This window comes from Eptesicus fuscus, chromosome 9, assembly GCF_027574615.1.
Source record: "Eptesicus fuscus isolate TK198812 chromosome 9, DD_ASM_mEF_20220401, whole genome shotgun sequence".
Classification (NCBI taxonomy): Eukaryota; Metazoa; Chordata; class Mammalia; order Chiroptera; family Vespertilionidae; genus Eptesicus; species Eptesicus fuscus.
The window spans coordinates 55,780,611-55,799,866 of record NC_072481.1 but is presented as its reverse complement, the minus strand read 5'-3'; the positions used below and the strand labels follow the sequence as shown (position 1 = coordinate 55,799,866).

General features: G+C 39.9%; 1 protein-coding gene and 1 pseudogene across 1 annotated transcript in view; both read left to right on the top strand.

Annotated features, from left to right (window-relative positions):
• The window catches only part of PIGK (phosphatidylinositol glycan anchor biosynthesis class K), a 102,835-nt gene that overhangs the window by 39,548 nt on the left and 44,031 nt on the right, over positions 1 to 19,256 (top strand). The window contains exon 9 of the mRNA XM_008139446.3: positions 301 to 473. Within this exon, the coding sequence (XP_008137668.2) occupies positions 301 to 473 (173 nt within the window). The remainder of the gene's footprint in view (positions 1 to 300; positions 474 to 19,256) is intronic.
• Positions 8,732 to 10,062, top strand: LOC114230794 (nuclear prelamin A recognition factor-like; annotated as a pseudogene).

Sequence of the window (19,256 nt, the reverse complement as noted above, 5' to 3'; positions counted from 1 at the left end):
GGTGGGGAGCTACAGGAGGGCGGGGTAGCGAGCTACATGCAGCTGAGAGCTACGAGCAGTGGTGGGAGGGGCTGCCAGCTGAGGCAAGCTGCAGCGAGTGGCTCCGTGCGCAGGGCCACTAGTGTCTTTATAACTTTCTTAGAATGTCAAGCACCACTATAGCAATGAAACTTCTATCTTTAGAAACGTATTTTCTTTAGGTTGGGAGAGCTTTAAAAACACAATGCAGTCTACTATATTGTGTTATGGTTTAATAACAGTTGTATGTATATTTATTATTCTTACATATATTTTTTTCAGTTTCAGGTATGTCCGAAAAGTCTATGTGTGTCTACTCCTGGACATCGCACTGATCTTTTTCAGAGGGATCCTAAAAATGTCCTGATAACCGATTTCTTTGGAAGTGTTCGGAAAGTGGAAATTACAACAGAGACTATTAGTTTGCAACCAGATTTAGGAATCCTGGAAAGCAGGTATTCATCTTAAATTATTATTCAAATAGAATATCCTAGTTTCACAATTTTTAATTTTTATGTAACAAGAGTAAGCGATAAAAGTTGGTGTTTGTAGATAAAATTACACATTTCTACCCAATCTTCATTTTATGTAGGCCCTATGCATTTCAGATTTATGGGCAAAAGCTATACATATCAGTGAGAAGCTATGATCATGATTAGGATTATGTCATAACTCTGAAATATAATGTTTGTAGTAAGATGACTTGAGATTTGCTAAAAAAAGACTAAAATGTTACCCATAACTGGCTGTCTCGCAGCCATACTTTTCTGTTGTTGGAGGTGTATATAATGGCTCAGAAGACCTTCATGAAAGGTCAGGTATGTGAACATTTCAAAAGATTAATCTCTAATGAATGTGTTTGCTGTCACCAATTGAAGTGGAAGGTATTAAGTGATGTAACATTGAATAGGGAAGTTGGCAGCTGGGCATTTAGTAATACAGGCCCTAGGAATCTGGCAGATGCAAGACAGATAAACATAAAAAGGGAAGTGAGTGCCAAAAGAATACAGGTGCCAAATACATACTTCAAACCATAACACAATGCTTGTTGTTCAGAATTTCTTCCGGCTCCAGCAATCTGATTAGTTCTCTGACTGCCATGTGTTTTGGCTTCTAGAGCCTGAATGATTTGTGAGCCTGGTTCAGTTATATCTCTGGCTTTTCCCTAGTGCTGTATTCTGTTAATCTGGAACACTTTATCTGGGGCTATTGTAAATTTGAAGTGACCCTCCATCAACAGGTGCCACTGTTCAGGATTTGTTTTGGAGGCTTTTGGTAAAGGAATGGAAGAGAGAGGTGTAAGCTAGGTACTTTCTTCTTGGGGAGTGGATTGTGTTTGAATGAGCAGTGAGTGTGCATTCATGTGTGTGTGTGTGTGTGTGTGTGTGTGTGAGTGAGAGAGTGAGAGAGAGAGAGAGAGAGAGAGAGAGAGAGAGAGAGAGAGAGGAGAAAGGGAAATTAGTTATTTTTGGGTATGTGAATTTTAGAAATATTTTTTTAATGTTATTTTTTGTTATTTTTTAATGTTATATTTAAAAAATGTTACTTTTTTTTTCTCTGTAAATATTTTTAAAGGCAAAATACTTTGTTAGGATTAAATAGTTAATATCCACTTTCTTGAATTATATACTTTACTAGGTATTGACCTTTGTTATTGGTAATTGTCTAATGCTGTTTGTTGGAAACTCATACTCCAGGGAACTTTTTTGGATGTCAGTAGGCAACAACATATACATTACTCTCAATTTTGAAACATTTAAAGATTTGTAATTGAGCTTATGAACATTTTAGGAATAAATTGAAAAATTAGCACAAAATTGGCATCTCATGAAAATTTAAAATTGATATTATTATTAATTATTTCCTATTCTGGATATTCAAGACCTTGGATTTTTTTTTCTTTTCAATTTTCTAGAGCTGTTGGCTTAAAAAGTATTTTCTTAAGATAGCAGATTATATCCTATAGCAATATCACTTTTATTTACTGTTTAATACTGACTTTCAAATTACCTTTGTAAAATAGTTGAACTGTATCTTAATACTTAGCAACTAACCTTGAAATTGAGCTACTATATGTCTTTACCAAATTCATTCTGTCATTTCCCTTGAACTTAAGTCTATAAGATATGATATATCTTCTCTTAACCATATGAACACTGCCTTAATTTCCTTTATAGTCAAGGACCATCTTTATACTCCTTCTGTACTTATTTTCTGTCCTCTTCACCTCACAAAATATTAAATATGTAATAATAGTACAATAAAAATGATTTCAGTGAATTCTACTGTTTCATTATATATTATGGAAGAATGGAATTATTTCTCATAAATTATCCCCATGTACTGTGTTGGATGCAAAAATAGTTGATGCTGAAGAGTATCTTAATTTATCTTTAATCGAGAAAATCATTTTAAACATTAAAGCCAGACACCATGCACCGTTGAATTAGAGCACCCTCTAGTGTTTATAAAAATTTTTTATTTAGAATATTGCTTACAGATGGTGTCATGATCACTGGTATAGACTATCCAATTAATTTAGAAAAATTAAGTTCCCAAAATGCTTCAGGAATTTCGACAAGGATGTTACAAATGTTATCTTGTATGTGGTTATATTTATATGCAAAAGTGAATGACAGTCAGTGTTTGAGAAAAGTATACTCATAAGAGATCAGATACTGTGAAAACTATTTTATTAAGGAAATTATGGGCTAGAATGTGTATGTATTTTTTCAGATCTTAATTTAAAAATATTAATACAGTAGCTGCTATTAAAATTGTCAGTTATACTTTAAAAATATTACTTCTGCATTTACTAGGGAAACAACAGATCTGATTTGTTCAGACTTAGACTGTGTATATTTCATATTTTGTGTACTAGAGTACACTATACTAAAATCTAATATGATGAATAACTTAGTACATAAAATTGACCAAAATAGCTATATGAAATAATTGTTTTTATATGTCTTCTGAAACTTAGATATTAAGTAAGGTACAGTCATATAGCTAGTAACAACACTTTATTTTGCATATGTCTTACTAATTGTGTTATTAATTTATTTGCAAGAACAAATGAGGTAAAGTATGGACTGATTGTAATAATCCTGGCTTATATAATTTGATTCTAAGTTCTTCATCTGAATATACATAGGTTGACTTTTGACAAGTATGCAGACAAATAAGCAGTCTACCCTCTTGAAAGATTGGGCTTTCTAGAATTTAGTCATAAGTCCATGTCAGAATTACTCAGATTACCAGTTTTCTGTCCTTACTGTATTGGGAAAATAACCTCAAGCCTATCGCTGTAAAAATATAGGCACATTTTAGTGTTACAAAATGTGGAAGTCTAAGTTCTTTAGGCATTGCCCAATAAAAAAACAGAATACATTTTTTTCTAGATGAGTAAACTGAGGCTGAGAAAGGCTAAGATACTGTCTAATAAATGGTATAGCCAAGATACGAATGCCTTATATCTCTAAAAATATATATATTTTATATCATTCTTTTATAATTTACCCTGAGTTACTTGGCTTGTTTTAAAAGAAAGTAAAATATAAATGTAGCTCAACGAAGTATCACAAAGTAACTACTCAAGTAAACACCTGAAAAAAAGTAGAACAATGACGATATACTTGAAGCTGCCCTATTCTTTGTGCCCTTTCCCCATCTCATCTCTACCCTCTTATCTCCCCCAAAGTTAACCACTATCCTAACTTTTATGGAATTCACTGTCTTGCTCTACATTTTAGTTATATCACCTAAATATTATATTTTAATTCTTTTGCCAATATTATGCTTTTGTAATTCACTTATGTTGTTGTATGCAACTGCAGAATGTTCAGTTTTTAAAAATTGAAATATAATTTACGTACAAAAATCACCTTTTTTAGTATACAGTTCTGAGTTTTGACAAATGCTTACACTTAATCACCATGACAATCCATCACCTCGAGAAATTTCCTTATGACTCAATCCTCCCACTATATCCCTGGAAACCACTGGTGTTTTCTGTCCCCATGGTTTTGCTTTTCCCAGAGTGTAGTGTTAGAATCAGACATTCTGTAAGCTTTAAAATCTGGCTTCTTTTACTGGCATAATGCATTTTTGGATCCATACCTGTTGGTTGTCACATGTATCAGTAGTTAGTTCCTTTTTATTGCTGGGCAATACATGTGATACAGTTTATCCATTCACCAATGAGAAGATATTTGTTTTTGCCCGCCCCCCTCAGTTTTTGGCAATTATGAATAAAGCCACTTTAAACATATTTTCATTTCACTTGAATTAAATATCTAAGAGTGGGTTTACTGGATCATGTGGAAGTGCAAGTATAACTTTATAAGAAACTTCACAACTACTTTTATAGTCATTGTACCATTTTGCATTTCTACAAATAGTTGTTTCACATCCTTAATTACACTTAATATTGTCTTTTTAATTTTAGTTAGTCTAGTAGGTATGTAGTAATATATCATTTTTATTTTAATTTGCAAATCCCTGATGACAGGACATTGAGCACCATTTCATGTGCTATTTGTCATTCATACATATTTCATGAAGTGTCTATTAAAGTGTTATGCTTATTTAAAAAATTAGTTTTCTTCACTAAATTATAAGATATCTTTAAATATTTTGGATATAAATTTTTTGTCAGATATATGTATTGCAGATATTTTTTCTTAGTCTTTTGGCTTGCCTTTTATTTTCTTAAATAGGGGCCCGGTGCACAAAATTCATGCAGTGTGGGGGGGGAGGAATCCCTCAGCTGAGCCTGCCCCCTCTCACATACTGGGAGCCCTCAGGGGATGTCCTACTGACGGCTTAGGCCCGCTCCCCACACGGGCCTAAGCTGCAGTCTGGCCTCCCTTTGTAGGAGGCGACCGGGCTGATCAGGGGAAGGCGCCAGCCCCATCACCCCGCTGCTGCAGCCATTGCCAGTCACCGCAGCCACCAAGCTGTTTTCATCAACACGGACTCCAGTCCCTTCACCATGAAAAAATGACAACTTTCTTTAGGCATTTTCAAGATGTGTCTTTCATAGAATATGACATTTCTTTCTTTTTTTTTTTTTTTTTTTTATCCTCACCTGAGAATATGTTTCCATTGATTTTTAGAGAGTGTGGAAGAGAGAGGGAAAGACAGAGAGAAACATCAATGTGAGAGGGACACTTTGATTGGTTGCCTCCTGCATGAGCCCTGACCTGGGCCCCGGTCAGGGAGGAGCCTGCAACCTAGGTACATGCCCTTGATCAGAATTGAACCCAGACCCTGCGGTCGGCAGGCCAAGGCATCCACTGAGCCAAACCGGCTAGGGCAGGATATGACATTTCTTAACCCTCCAGCAGCGGACCTTCTTTTTTTTCTCCAGGAGTGTGGTGGAAAAACCCTAGATCACCTTTTTGGATTCTTATTACCCAAGTTACTAAGAATATTACCAGTGGCATACAGGGAGCTTAGCCAATGAGCGGTCAGAAAAGGTGTTTCCTCTGTAGTTCACACAGATCGCCGATTGCCTCCGATCGCCGGCTCTGCCCCTGCCAAGGCCTAAAGCCTTGGGGCCTGGGCAGGGGCCCCCCAGCTCCCTCTGATCGCTGGCTCCGCCCCTGCCCCCCAAGCCTCCCTCTGATCGCAGGCTCTGCCCCTGCTCCCTCTGATCACAGGCTCCGCCCCTGCCCAGGAGCCCCCTGGCTCAGGCCCTTCCCAGGTTTCTCAGGACCCATACGGGGCCTACCTCGGAGTGACCTGGGTGCCTAGGTGCCGAGAAAGTTCCTGGGACCCAGGCTGCTGGGTGCCTATGTATGCAAATTAACCGCCATCTTGTTGGGTTAATTTGCATACTCACTCTGATTGGCTGTGGTGTAGCGGAGGTATGGTCAATTTACATGTTTGTCTATTATTAGGTATGATGTCTTTGAAGAGTAGACTTAATGTTGATGTCATTCATTTATGAATTTTTTCTTTGTGCTTAATGCTCTTTCTGCAAGGATTTTTAACCTTAACTCAAGGTCACAAGGACTGTCTTTTATTTTTTTATAGAAGTTTTGTAGTTTTAGCTTTTAGGTTTAGGTCTTTGATTTACTTTGAATTAATTTTTGAGTATATTGTTAGGTAGGGCTTGAGGCTCATTTTTTTCCCTATGCAAAACTAGTTATTCTAGCACCATGTGTTAAAAAGATTGAATTCCTTATTGAGTTGTGTTGACACCTTTGTTAAAAAAAAAATCGCATGACCATATATGTGTGGGTCTATTTCTGGACTTTACAGATGCATTGACCTATAGGTCTGCTTACACCACTCTTATACTGTCTTGATTATTTTAGCTTTATAGTAAGTTTTGAAATCAGGATATGTTAACTCCTAAAGCAGTTTTTATTTTTCAAAGTTCTTTTGAGTATTCTAGGTACTTTGTGTTTCCAAATAAATTTTAGAAACAGCTTGTCAATTTCTAAAAAAATAAAAGCCTCTCGGATTTTGATGGGATTGGATTGACTCTGTATATTGAGTTGAGGAGTGTGGACACCTTCACAATATTGAGTCCTCTGATCCATGAACATATCTCTCCATTTATTTAGATCTGTAATTTTTCTTTGTGTTATTTTATGGTTTTCAGTGTAGATGTCTTTCACAATTTCATTAAATTTATTTCCAAGAATTTTTGTTTTTGATGCTATTTTAAGTGATATCTTCAAAATTTATTTTCCATTTGTTGCTCAAATATAGAATAACTAATTTTCATATTTACTGCATTCTTGGACCTTATTGGTTCTGTTATTGATCAACTCAATCCCAATGAAAATCCCAGCAGGCTTTTTTTTTTTTTTTTTGTGCAGATTAACAAACTGATAGCAAAATTTATAAGAAATTGTAAAGGACCTACAGTATTTAATGTATCATTAAACATATGAATTCTAGTCATAATTTATAATGTTTACTAGGAAATGAAATAAAAATTTAAAAGTACATAATCAGTAGAAACATCTGTTTTGGGGTTGGGCAAAGTAGATTGTGAGAAATATGAAAGTTTGTGATTAAACTATTCACTAAAAATTGCTTATAGTAAATTGATATGATTATAAAACTTTATGAACCAAAGATTCACCAAAATGGCTCAGACAATAGTTAATAGGATTTCTCCCCTACTATTCTACATACAACTTTTTTTTTTCAAAGCGAGGAATTTACTCATAATTCTGTGTTATCTAAAGTGTCTTATTGGGCCATTTATTTTATATTGTTATTTATAAAGGTTAGTCACTTCAGTTAGTCAGTTATTCAAGATTTCATTAAAGTAGATTTTCAGAGCATAAATTAGGTTGTGATTATCTATATATATAAAAGCCTAAGCGACCGAACGACCAGTTGACCAGTCACTATGACGCGCACTGACCACCAGGGGGCAGACACTCAATGCAGGAGCTGCCCCCTGGTGGTCAGTGTGCTCCCACAGCAGGAGTGCTGCGACGGGTGCTAGACGCAGGGCTCACTGCTGGTGAGTGCCGCTGCAGGGGTGCGAGCCTCCCTCGGGACTGACTGAGCACAAGCCCGCAGCAGGCGCAGTGGGGCCGGGATGAGCAGGAGTGGCAGGCAGGAGTGGCAGGCAGAGTTGGACTGCCAGTTTCGGCCCAATCCCCGCAGGCCATGCTGAGGGACCCCACCCATGCACGAATCCGTGCACTGGGCCTCCAGTTTGATTTATAAAAAACCAAAACATAATTATATTATCCATTTTCTCATTTTACATACACATAAAGTTCTTATTGTTATAATTTCAAAATAATGTGTTGATCATTTAATGGGAAGATTTTTTTAAAGCAATTTATTTCACTATCTACAATCAACAAAAACATCCATTGAGTTGTTTTCTGACTTTTAAGAATAAGTATATGTAAATGGTATAGAAGAACATAGTACTATGCCCCTTTGAATAAGTAAACCTCTCTTAATGTAAATTAGTAAATATGTTTACTAGGGATAGTAATTTCCAATGAGTGTTTATTAATATTTAAACTGTATCAAAACAAAGTTAATTTTAATTTAAACACTAAACATATAGAACCTGGAATTTTTGAACTATGAAAAATCTCAAAATGACATAGTATTCTAATATATAAAAAGCCAGGGGCCGTCACGACCTAAACAACCAGACGGATGACCAAACAGCAGGCTCCATTGATCAGGGGACGGCTAACGGGGGAACCGGGGTCCCTCAGGCTCTGATGAATCCATGGCAGCAGTGACTGGTGAGTGGGTGGAAGGCAGATCATTTGGTCCCTCCCCCGGCCCGCAGGCTCCCATTGATCAGGGGATGGCTAACGGGGGAACTGGGGTCCCTCAGGCTCTGACGAATCTGTGGCAGCAGCGACTGGTGAGTGGGTGGAAGGCAGACCGCTTAGTCCCTCCTCCTGGCCCTCAGACTCCAATCAATTGGTGGTGGAGGTGGGGTGGAACTAGGGACTGGCTCCCTTAGTCGTCCTGCAGGTTCAATCTCCAGAGGACAGGCCAGGCACCAATGGACGAGTGCTGCTGGCACGATCCCGACAGCACTGCCGGTCTCCTGGAACTCAGCCTCAGGCACTGCGGCCGCTTCCCCTCCCTAGACGCTACACAAGGAAGAAAGAATACCGCCAGCAGTGCGGGGCGACCAGCAGTGACTCCCCTCCCCGTGCTTCTTCCAGGTCACTTGAGCCGGCCCCCGCCCGCCCTGCTCCAGATGAAGTGTGAGCACTGCACACAGAAGGAATGTAGTGAAAAACCCAAAAACCGATGACCAAGAGAATGCCGCAGTCAATGTCCGGAGTCCGGCTCAGGAGAACGGAGAGAAGGGAGAAGTCCATAAGCTGGCCGATGCCAAGATATTTCTGACCAACTGCCTGGCTTTTGACAGTTGTGTGACTGCAGAGGAAGGAGTCCAAGTTTCTCAACAGAACACCAAGGACTTCTTACATGTTCTGAACCTTAATAAGAAGTGTAATAGCTCACAGCACAAGGTGCTGGCAATGTCCGTGTGTCCTCAATCTCTGCCTTATTTTGCTGCTAAATTCAGCCTCAGTGTCACTGATGCATCCAGAAGGCTCTGCAACTTCCTAAAAAGCCTTGGGGAGCACTGTCTTTGACCTGAAGATAGCTGCAGACTTCAGCATCCTGAAAAGTCAGAAGGAATTTGTGCGTCGGTACTGCCAGCACCATGAGGAAGAGCCCCGGCTACCCATGCTGACCTCCGCCTGCCCCAGCTGGGTCCAATATGCAGAGTGCATGCTGGGTCACCCCATCACCCCTCACCTCTGCACGGCCAAGTCTCCCCAGCAGATCATGGGCTCTCTGGTGAAGGATTACTTCGCCAGATGGCAGAACCTGTCCCCAGACAAGATTTTCCACATCCTTGTGGCCCATGTTATGATAAGAAACTGGAGGCCCTTTGAGAAGATGTTCCCACAGCTTTACATAGTTCCCAGGGTGCTGACCGCGGGTTAACCTCAGGTGAAATTGTCCAGATAATGGAGCAAAGTGACCTTGTCTCGAATGATGCCGCCGTAGACACTCTGTTTGGAGACATGAAGGAGGAGGAGGTGAGTCTCCACGAGGGTGCCAGCTCTGACAGGTACCAGGCACACATCTTCAGGCACATGGCCAAGGAGCTGTTCAATGAGGACATGGGGGTGCTCACCTACCGCACCCTGAGGAACAAAGACTTCCAGGAGGTCACCCTTGAAAGGGACAGAGAGGTCTGATACGCTTTGAGGCTGCTTACGGCTTTCGGAACATCCAGAATTGGTCCTGAAGCTGTAGTGGGGCAAGTTCCCCTGCCACTTCGTGGAGGACCTGGCCTGCGCTGGGGATGCCTAAGCAGCAGGGGCCAGGCCCAGGCGGACGATGGGTGTGCAGACAGGGCACTGCTGCAGCAGAGAGAAGGCATCTACGCTGCCATCCTGGTGTGGCCCCCAGAGACCAGCGCCCATGTGCAGGAGCTGTACCAGGAGTGGCTGGGGCGGGGGGAGGGGGGCGACTCCCCCCCGGGCCCAGGTGGCCCTGCACACTGCGTAGCAGGGTCCAGGGCAGCCTGCCAGGACATCAAGTGGTAAAGGTCCAGCAGACGCCCTGCCTGCAGGCCGCCTGAAGAGGCGTGTCAGATGCGAGAAGGAAAGGCTTAGCATCTCTGTCATCGCTTTGGTTTTCAGAATTCCCTCCCTCTGAGGGCTGCTGTCGTTGTCACATGGGTGCAACTGGAATATTGTATCTTGAGAGGATTGCCCCAATGTAAAAATGAAAAAAATCCCAAAGAACAATAATGGAGACAGACTACTGTCCTTTAGGCTTAAAAAAACCCCGGAAGTGTCCTGCGAAGAGCTGAGACTTGGTTCTGCCCACGCGCCTCAGAGAGATTGGATGAGGAAATGGCCCGGCTTGGCCCTGACTTTACCCACTTAGGTTACTCTTGAAGGTGTCTTTGCCACAATGTGAATAAACTGCCACCTTTTGGAATAGGGGCTTATACAAAAGTCTGCATTCCCAACTTTTCTTGAAACAGATCTATGTTTTGCAGCTGTGGCCACTGTCCTGAGATCAGGTCCTGTCGACCAGGTTCTGTTGCTGGGAATCGGGGCACTGGAGTGGAAGCTCCCTCTCGGCGCCCCCCCCCCCCCCCCCCCCCCCGCCTGTGCCCTTTTATATTCAGGGATTGAGCTGAACTCACTTTGGGGGAGGCCTGGCAAGGGTGACAGGTGTCACAGATGGAAGGATGGAGAATGGAGAGGCAGACACCCTGCTTGGTCCCTCCCTGGGTGGGGTCAGGCAGATGAAGTCCGGCCAGCCCGCCCCACAATTGGGTGAGATAGCGTCCTCTGTGTCCACCGCTCACCCCGTGGGCCTGGCCACTCCCCTCAGCTCCAGGCAGCCCTCTGCGTTCCACAACAGCGTGTTCTGCCCACACGTGCTGCTCACCCTAAATGAGAAGGAAGAGAGCAGTTGGCTCACAGACAGCTACACAGAAAGATAGGGCTCACGGCTGGCTAGCGCAGTGGCGGTGGCAGGAGCCTCTCCTGCCGTCATGGCAGCACTAAGGAGCAGCTAGCCGAGGGATAAGGAGCAGCAAGCAGGCGGGCGGTAAAGAGTGAGGGGTCCCAGACTGCAGGAGAGATTTCCAACTGTTGGCTTAGGCCCGTTCCCCCTGGGAAACGGGCCTCAGCCGGCAGGCAGACATCCCCTGAGGGGTCCTGGACTGTGAGGGTGCAGGCTGGGCTGAGGGACCCCCCCTCCCAGTGCATGAATTTTGTGCACCGGGCCCCTAGTCGGCAAACCATGGCTCGCGAGCCACATGCGGCTCTTTGGCCCCTTGAGTGTGGCTCTTCCACAAAATACCACGTGTGGGCGCATACATACAGTGCGATTGAAACTTCGTGGCCCATGCGCAGAAGTCGGTTTTCGGCCTGGGTGAGTCTATTTTGAAGAAGTGGTGTTAGAAGAAGGGGAGGTGTCGGTCGCATGTGGCTTGCGAGCCGCGGTTTGCCGACCACTGCCCTAGTCTATATATATAAAAGCCTAAGCGACCATTACAGCCGGTTGACCAAATGACCGGTCGGTCGATCAGTTGCTATGACATGCAAGACGGCCCCGATCAGCCCCAATCACCGCAGGCCAGTCGACCCCACCCATGCACAAATTTGTGCACTGGGCCTCTAGTTTATTTATAAAATAGAGCTTAATCCATTGGGATGTTTGGGCTATAAAGGTCTGAATTATATGGAAAAGTAGATTATGGGACCTTTAAGGTTTGCTTTTATGTTCGGTGACTCTTTTGGTGTACTTACTAATTATAATATTATTGCTCTACTCCACTAAATTAAGATTTAACGTCCTAAATGAGTTAAATCAATTTCATGCCTATTAAATGCCATTCTAGAGGATATCCTATATAATAAAGAGGTAATATGCAAATTGACCATCACTCCAACACACAAGATGGCTGCCCCCATGTGGTCAAAGATGGCCACCCCCATGTGGACACAAGATGGCCGCCACAAGATGGCCGGCAGGGGAGGGCAGTTGTGGGCGATCAGGCCTGCATGGGAGGGCAGTTAGGGGTGACCGGGCTGGCAGAGGAGGGCAGTTGGGGGAAACCAGGCCTGCAGGGGAGGACAGTTGGGGGGAACCCAGGCCTGTAGGGGAGGACAGTTGGGAGTGACCTAGGCCTGCAGGGGAGGGCAGTTGGGGGGGGGGCAGGCCTGCAGGGGAAGGGAGTTAGGGGTGATCAGGCTGGCAGGGGAGGGCAGTTAGGGCCAATCGGACCGGCAGGGGAGCAGTTAGGCGTCGATCAGACTGGCAGGAGAGTGGTTAGGGGGTGATCAGGCTGGCAGGCAGAAGTGGTGAGGGGCAATCAGGCAGGGAGGCAGGCGAGCGGTTAGGATCCAGCAGTCCTGGGTTGTGAGAGGGATCCCAGATTGGAGAGGGTGCAGGCTGGGCTGAGGGACACACACACCCCCCCTCCCCTGTGCACGAATTTTGTGCACTAGGCCTCTATTTACAGCATAATAATCAAAGTCAGGGTCATTGGAATCAACCTGAATTCAGAGTCTTGGACTTTTACTAGCTGTGTAACCTTGGGCAAACTACTTGACTTCTTTGATTCTCAGTTTTCTCATCTTTAAAATGGGAATAATAACTCCTCTTCAGGAGAATTAATTTTCATTTTGTTTTATAGCTCTAAATTATGTGCCTCAAGTATAGTAACATGCTCAGTGAGTGTTCAACATTATCAAGAGAGCATATCACATATACTGATGAAAATTATTGCTAGAATCCTGTTTTTAATATATTTTTGCTATTTGCAAAAATTATTCTGCCTTTATTAATCTAGTATTAGAATGTAGTTATTTCATATCTGGAAGTTTCTCATTTGGAATACTGTGAAGAATTGGGAAGTTGTGTTTTACCAGAAGGTGGCAGTAGCATTACATATTTGTATATATGGAGCAATCATTTTTTAAATGAGGAAGACTGAAGGTAGAATGTACCACCAACTAAATCATGATATTTGTTTCTTCACACCACTGACAGGAAAAGAAAATGACTTTTGATATTGAATATTCAGTTTAAAAAAGTAAAAATATCTTTCTATATTTAAGTTGTTTTGCTTTAATAAGCCTAGTAATAATGGAACTTTGGTTATAAAATAGGTAAATGTACAGGACTTTTTAAATTGACTCTCTTCTGGCATATTTTTAGAAATAGTTTGCATATTGTTAAATACTTAACAAGAAATTGAAGGTTCAAAAAATCTTATGTTTATGTCAAGATTATTGGTGATTACTTAGTAATAAAGATAAAGTAGTTATATATAATTTATCAGTGGGGAAATCTCAATTGAAGTTTTAAAAAAATTGATTTATATATAACACTTTAGGATTGTAGCTGGTGCGGGAAACAAGGGGCCGAGGATATTTACATTAATAATATAAATCTGTAATCCCATTCCAGAAATTGCCTTTTGTTGAAATCATGGTATACTTTCTTACCTGATTTTCAAGTGTTCTATAGGTGAGGCACTGCCAGATTGTTCCTCCCACTGCTAGAGGGAACCTTTAAGGCAATTTGATATAGTAGAGAGATATGGGAGTGAATGAACTTGTGTTCAAATTTAGTTTAGTTTCTTGCTTTATCTTTTCAGGCATATCAATTAATCTCAGATATTTTATCTGGAAAAGGGTGATCGACTCTCTACCTTCAGAGTTATTGTGAGGATTTGGGATAATGTATATAAAATAAGCATACTTTGTTAATGCCATGTAAAAATCATCCCAGCCAGGCAGACGTTTCTCTTCCAGTGCAAAAGGTTACAGTGTGAGTGCTACCATTGTTATTTAGTGCACTGTAGCTCTATTTATATAACTCAGTTGGCATTTTTATCATCCATTCTGCATATTTCCCATTCTGGCCTTCCCATACTTACTTATGTAGTTGATTAGAAAAACAAAACTCTATTTCAGGATTTTATGCTTATTTCATTGTGTGTTTTTTTTCTTACTGTTAATTATCTTAGAAGTATTACTTCATTATTGTAACCTGTCAGTCTTTTATAATACTCATTCTGATATCAAATGTTAGCATTAAACCATCTACAGATTTTATTGTGGTGGGCGGGGTAAATATGAACCTGGAAAAATGACAGGGCCATGAGGTCTTTGCTAGTGATAGCCTTCATGATTAATATCAGTTTTGAGACACACCTATTGAGTGAATTGGAAATACTATGATTTTTCAGGGGTAGTCAATAATTTGAAATTTCATGGCAAATTATTTTTAATAAAGCCAAACTCTATCTAAAACTGCAAGTAAAGTCATTTATATGAGTTTTCATTAAATTGATATAGTAAATATTATTTAAAGTATATTTTATTACAAATGCAATAGATATATTTCTGCAAGGGAGAGGACATTTCATTTAAGTGCTTATTTTAAAATTAATTTTCTCATAAAAATAAAGAAAAATCAGGAGACTGAAAAAATTCATTTGTTTTTGGCCATGTCTTGGTAATATAAGTAGTAATTAAATTTTTATGTGTGTAAGGGAACATATTATGTTTTTTCATAAAGCAAACATTAATAGTTTAAATCTATTATTCTCCTTCTTTCTCTGTTTGCAATTTATGTATACAAAGTTCTTGTCAAATTCAGTGATATTCTAAATTCCTCACTTTAATGAAATTGTCGCATATTATTCTGAAAGTACTTTCACAAAGGGATGCGTGCAGCTACTATTGCTATGGAATGTCTTTTTTCAGTGAGATTGATCAACCTCATTTTAACTTCTATGTTAAGGGCCTCTCTTTGTTCTTCATCGATGGGATTAGCTTCTAATGTTAGTATTTTCCAGCATGAATTCTCAAAGTGAAAACAAACTAAAATAAAACAAGAGTTCAGAGTATATGATCTCACACTACCTGAATTTGTCATGTGATTACTAAGTGTGGATGCTGGCTGAGAATTTACTTTCGTGGACCTGGTTTAATTGGTCTGAAAGAGATTGCCAGTCAGAAATTCAGATACTTGGTGAGAAGTTCAAAATAGGTTGAATTAAAATTATATCTAATTTTTAAAATGTTAATTTCTTTATACCAAAGATATGTGTACTAAGAGTCTATAAGTTGATAGATGGGTAGATTTCTATTAGGTGATTTAAAGTTGCATGGTTTAGGACAATTATTTGCACTTTTGCTTTAAGGTATTGAGACAGGTAATAATGAGCTATATGTAAGAAATAAGTTATGAGTATAGGCAGTCTCTGGCTTAGAGGTATCACCCTCAAGGAGTTGTAACTGTGCTTACTGATTTATATAAACATGATGCATACATTTAAAATCTTACATCTAATGATAGGGAAAGCTCTAACTTAGGCTTGAAAAATAATTGATGTTCATAATGTTCTCTTTTTAGTACAACAAATATCTTCTAAATTATAGAAAATGATTAAAATGTAAATTGTATAATTTTAGTGTTAAGGGTAGTTTTTTTGTTTCTTTCTTATTCTTTGAAAATTAGACACAGTAAAACCTTAAGTACTTCTAGAAATAAAGTCAATGAGTTTGCTCTGAATATGAGAAATCCTATTTTTACCTTAGATATAAGAACACAACTTGACTTTAATGGCTTTTGACATTCAGGGGTTGAAATTTCATTAGAAGGAAACAATTCTCAATAAAAGGATACCCTATAATATTCAGAATTAGGTGTAACATTTCAATTTTTCCAGAACAAGAAATATAAATGAGTTAGAGAAGTGGTTTGAAGTTAATAATAAAGAACGATCAATTGACTTCACTTTTGGAATTGTTGCTGACTGGATTTTTCTGAAAAACTCTTCTGTTATAAAACACCTAGACACTCCATAAGTTGCCAAAAAGCACTTTTAAATACATAGGTGAGCTACCAAGACAATAGTTGTGTGGAGACAAAAAACATTGTTTGATGAATGGCATGTCTGGCTTTTCCAGATTGAAATACAAGTGGTGGCACCCCCTTTATCAGTGGAAGGTGCTGCATAGGTTTACCTTCCCACAGTTTCTAGGTAGTCGCAGCTGGTGTTCCAAACATGCAACTTGCCTAAGCGGTTGGCAGTGAGTTCAGCTATTTGTCTCTCTTTGCAAGTTCTGCTTAGAGTTACTATAAAAAGGTGATCTGTGGGTGGGGTCCCTCTGATAGAGCTAACCCTTGATGTGTCCAGTGGCATCTTAATCCCAGCATACTTTTACTGGGGATCATATGCTTTATCCTGCTGCAGGCCCTTTTATCTGTGAGGCAGAAAGTATTTGCAAGAGCCCATTGCTAAACAGTGCCTCTCAATAGTAAGCTCTGCGTTCCTCAGTATTAGGAAAATCTCTTGGAGAAAAATATATGAGGGGCTGAAACCCACATGGTAAGTAAACATGGAAGGCAAGGCTTCCTAAGTGGTCATTACTGATAGAGAAATGTAGAGTTTTGAATTAGAATGGCTTTGTGTGAGGGCCAGGACACAAGGCCGTGGGTCCATTTGTGGGTAGCTGGGCTTAAGAAAATAACTGTCAGCTTAAAATTGGTTACCCAGTTAAATTATCATTAAAGAATAAATAAAAAGTAAGAACATTTCCAAACATACAAAAGCAGATTATTTTGAATCAGTACACCCTTAATTAAACAACACCTAAAAGAATGAACTCTTTGAAGAAGGCAAAGGAGCTGGAAGAGAGGTGTGAGTGGAAGGATGCTGTGCTCATTTATTAGTAAAAATGTAAGTTGAAGCAGAAAAATAAGTCTGCTTTGTAATTATGATGATAATAATGATGATGATAATTATTTGGAAGTAGAATAAAATACTAAGTATTTAATAACTATTATATAAGGAGAGTTTTAAAGTATTCTGAGGGTTTCCTTTTTGGGGAAAGACAAGTAGTAAGTTTTAGTAGCTTTAGATAGTAAGGTAAGTATGCATTTTACATTTTGAGAATGGCCACTAAATGAATAAAAGCAGAGGAAATAAGATAAAAAAAACAGTACAGGAGAAAATGGTATTAAAAAAAGGTGGTCATACTAAATTAAAAACCAAACCCCCAAATGTGCTGTTTACATGAAACATCTTTAGTAGATGGGCATAGATATTACTTGGAATGTGGCTAGAGTAATACTTAGAGGGGATTAAGGAAAAAAGTAATTAAAAGAAATGTTAAGCGAACAAGTAAAAAAAAAGTTTGCTTTATTTTTCAATTGTAAAAAATAAGTGTCCTTTCCCAACAAATTGCAAATAGTAGGCTTAGATGATTTTTAAAAAATATATTTAATTGATTTTTTACAGAGAGGAAGGGAAAGAGATAGAGAGCTAGAAACATCGATGAGAGAGAAATATCCATCAGCTGCCTCCTGCACACCTCCTCCTGGGGATGTGCCCACAACCAAGGTACATGCCCTTGACCGGAATCGAACCTGGGACCTTTCAGTCCGCAGGCAGATGCTCTATCCACTAAGCCAAACTGGTTAGGGCTGGCTTACATGATTTTTACCTGTGACATTTATCAAACTTATGTGGGGCTGACATATACAAACAGAATATATAAACTGTGCTACCTAGTTTATTTGATGGAACCAGTTAATTTTGAAACCAAAACTAGACAAGGACAGTATGAAAAAAATATAGAGCCAACCTCACTAATGACCACAGATACACAAATCCTTTATAATAAAAGCCTAATATGCTAAGTGTCCGGTTGTCCAGTCGTCCATCCAGCCAATCAAAGTGTAATATACTAATGATATGCTAAGGCTGCTCAACCGCTCGCTATGACATGCACTGACCACCAGGGGGCAGACAGTTGACTGGTCAACCAGTCACTATGATGTGCACTGACCACCAAGGGGTAGACGCTCCGACCAGTAGGTTAGCTTGCTGCTGGGGTCCAGCCAATTGGGACTCAGTGAGATGGGCCGGACATGCCCTGGAGCCCTCCTATAGTCCCTCCCCAGCTGGCCAACCTCCTGCATCCCTTCCCAGCCCTGATCCTGCACCAGTGGGGTCCCTTGACCTGGCCTGTGCCCTCTTGCAATCTGGGACCCCTCAGGGGATGTCGGAGAGCCAGTTTTGGCCCAATCCCACAGGCCAGGCTGAGGGACCCCACTGGTGCACGAATTTGTGCACCTGGCGTCTAGTCTTAAAATTCAAATCTAGTAATGTATAAGTAAAAATACTTCACAAAATAAAATGACCAAATAGAAGTTATCTTAAAATTGCAGGAATTATTTAGGATTAGAAAATAGATCATTACATTAAATGAGAAATATTTTGTAATTGTTTCAGTAGATGCAGAGAAAGCATTTGATTAAAATTTATCAATCATTAATGATTAAAAAAGCAACATGACTTAGCAAACTAGAAGTAAAAGGGAGATGCCTTGACTTAATAAAGGCCATGTATCTAAATTCAGGTAGCAAACATTATACTTTAGGGTGAATTTGTAGAAGCTTCTCAATTAAAGTCAGACAAGATAAGGATACATGCTGTATTTCCATCTATTCATCATTGCACAAGAAATCCCTACTAATACATGAAGACAAGGGATAGAATAGGAGGTATAAGAATCAGGAATATGCAAACTTTCCCTGTGTTTGTTACAGACCATAAACCTAAGAATCTATCATTTAATAAATATTAAACTTAATGAGAGTAGAGAAATAGTAGGAAAAGATGTCATGCTACCCATCACATAGCAAATAAAAGATAAAGTATACTGCAACAAAATTAAAATATATATAGCAAGAAAAACGGGAAACAGAGTTAAAAGAGAAGGACAATCTGGGTGAAATTATTTGCGATATGTATCTCAAAATATTTCTGTCCAGATTACATAAGTAACTCAGCACATTGGTTAAACAACAACACAATAGAAAAATGACCAAAGGAAATATAGTTTGGAAAAGCATAAAGACTCATGTTCAGTAACCATATAAATCTGTTTTTAAAAGGGAACTAGAAATTGAAACAAGGAAATATAGTTCCTTATAGAAAATTAAGTGGTGATGGTGGATGGAAATGGGAACTTGGCACGTTTCTCATGGCAGTGTAAATTCATACAACCCCTTTGGATAGCATTTTGGTTGTTTCTAGCAAAATTTAAAATGTGCATAAGTTATGACTCAGCAAGTGCACATCTAAATAATTACTCCAGCACAGGGGTTGGCAAACTATCTGTAAAGGGCCATATAGTAAATAGTTTAGCCAT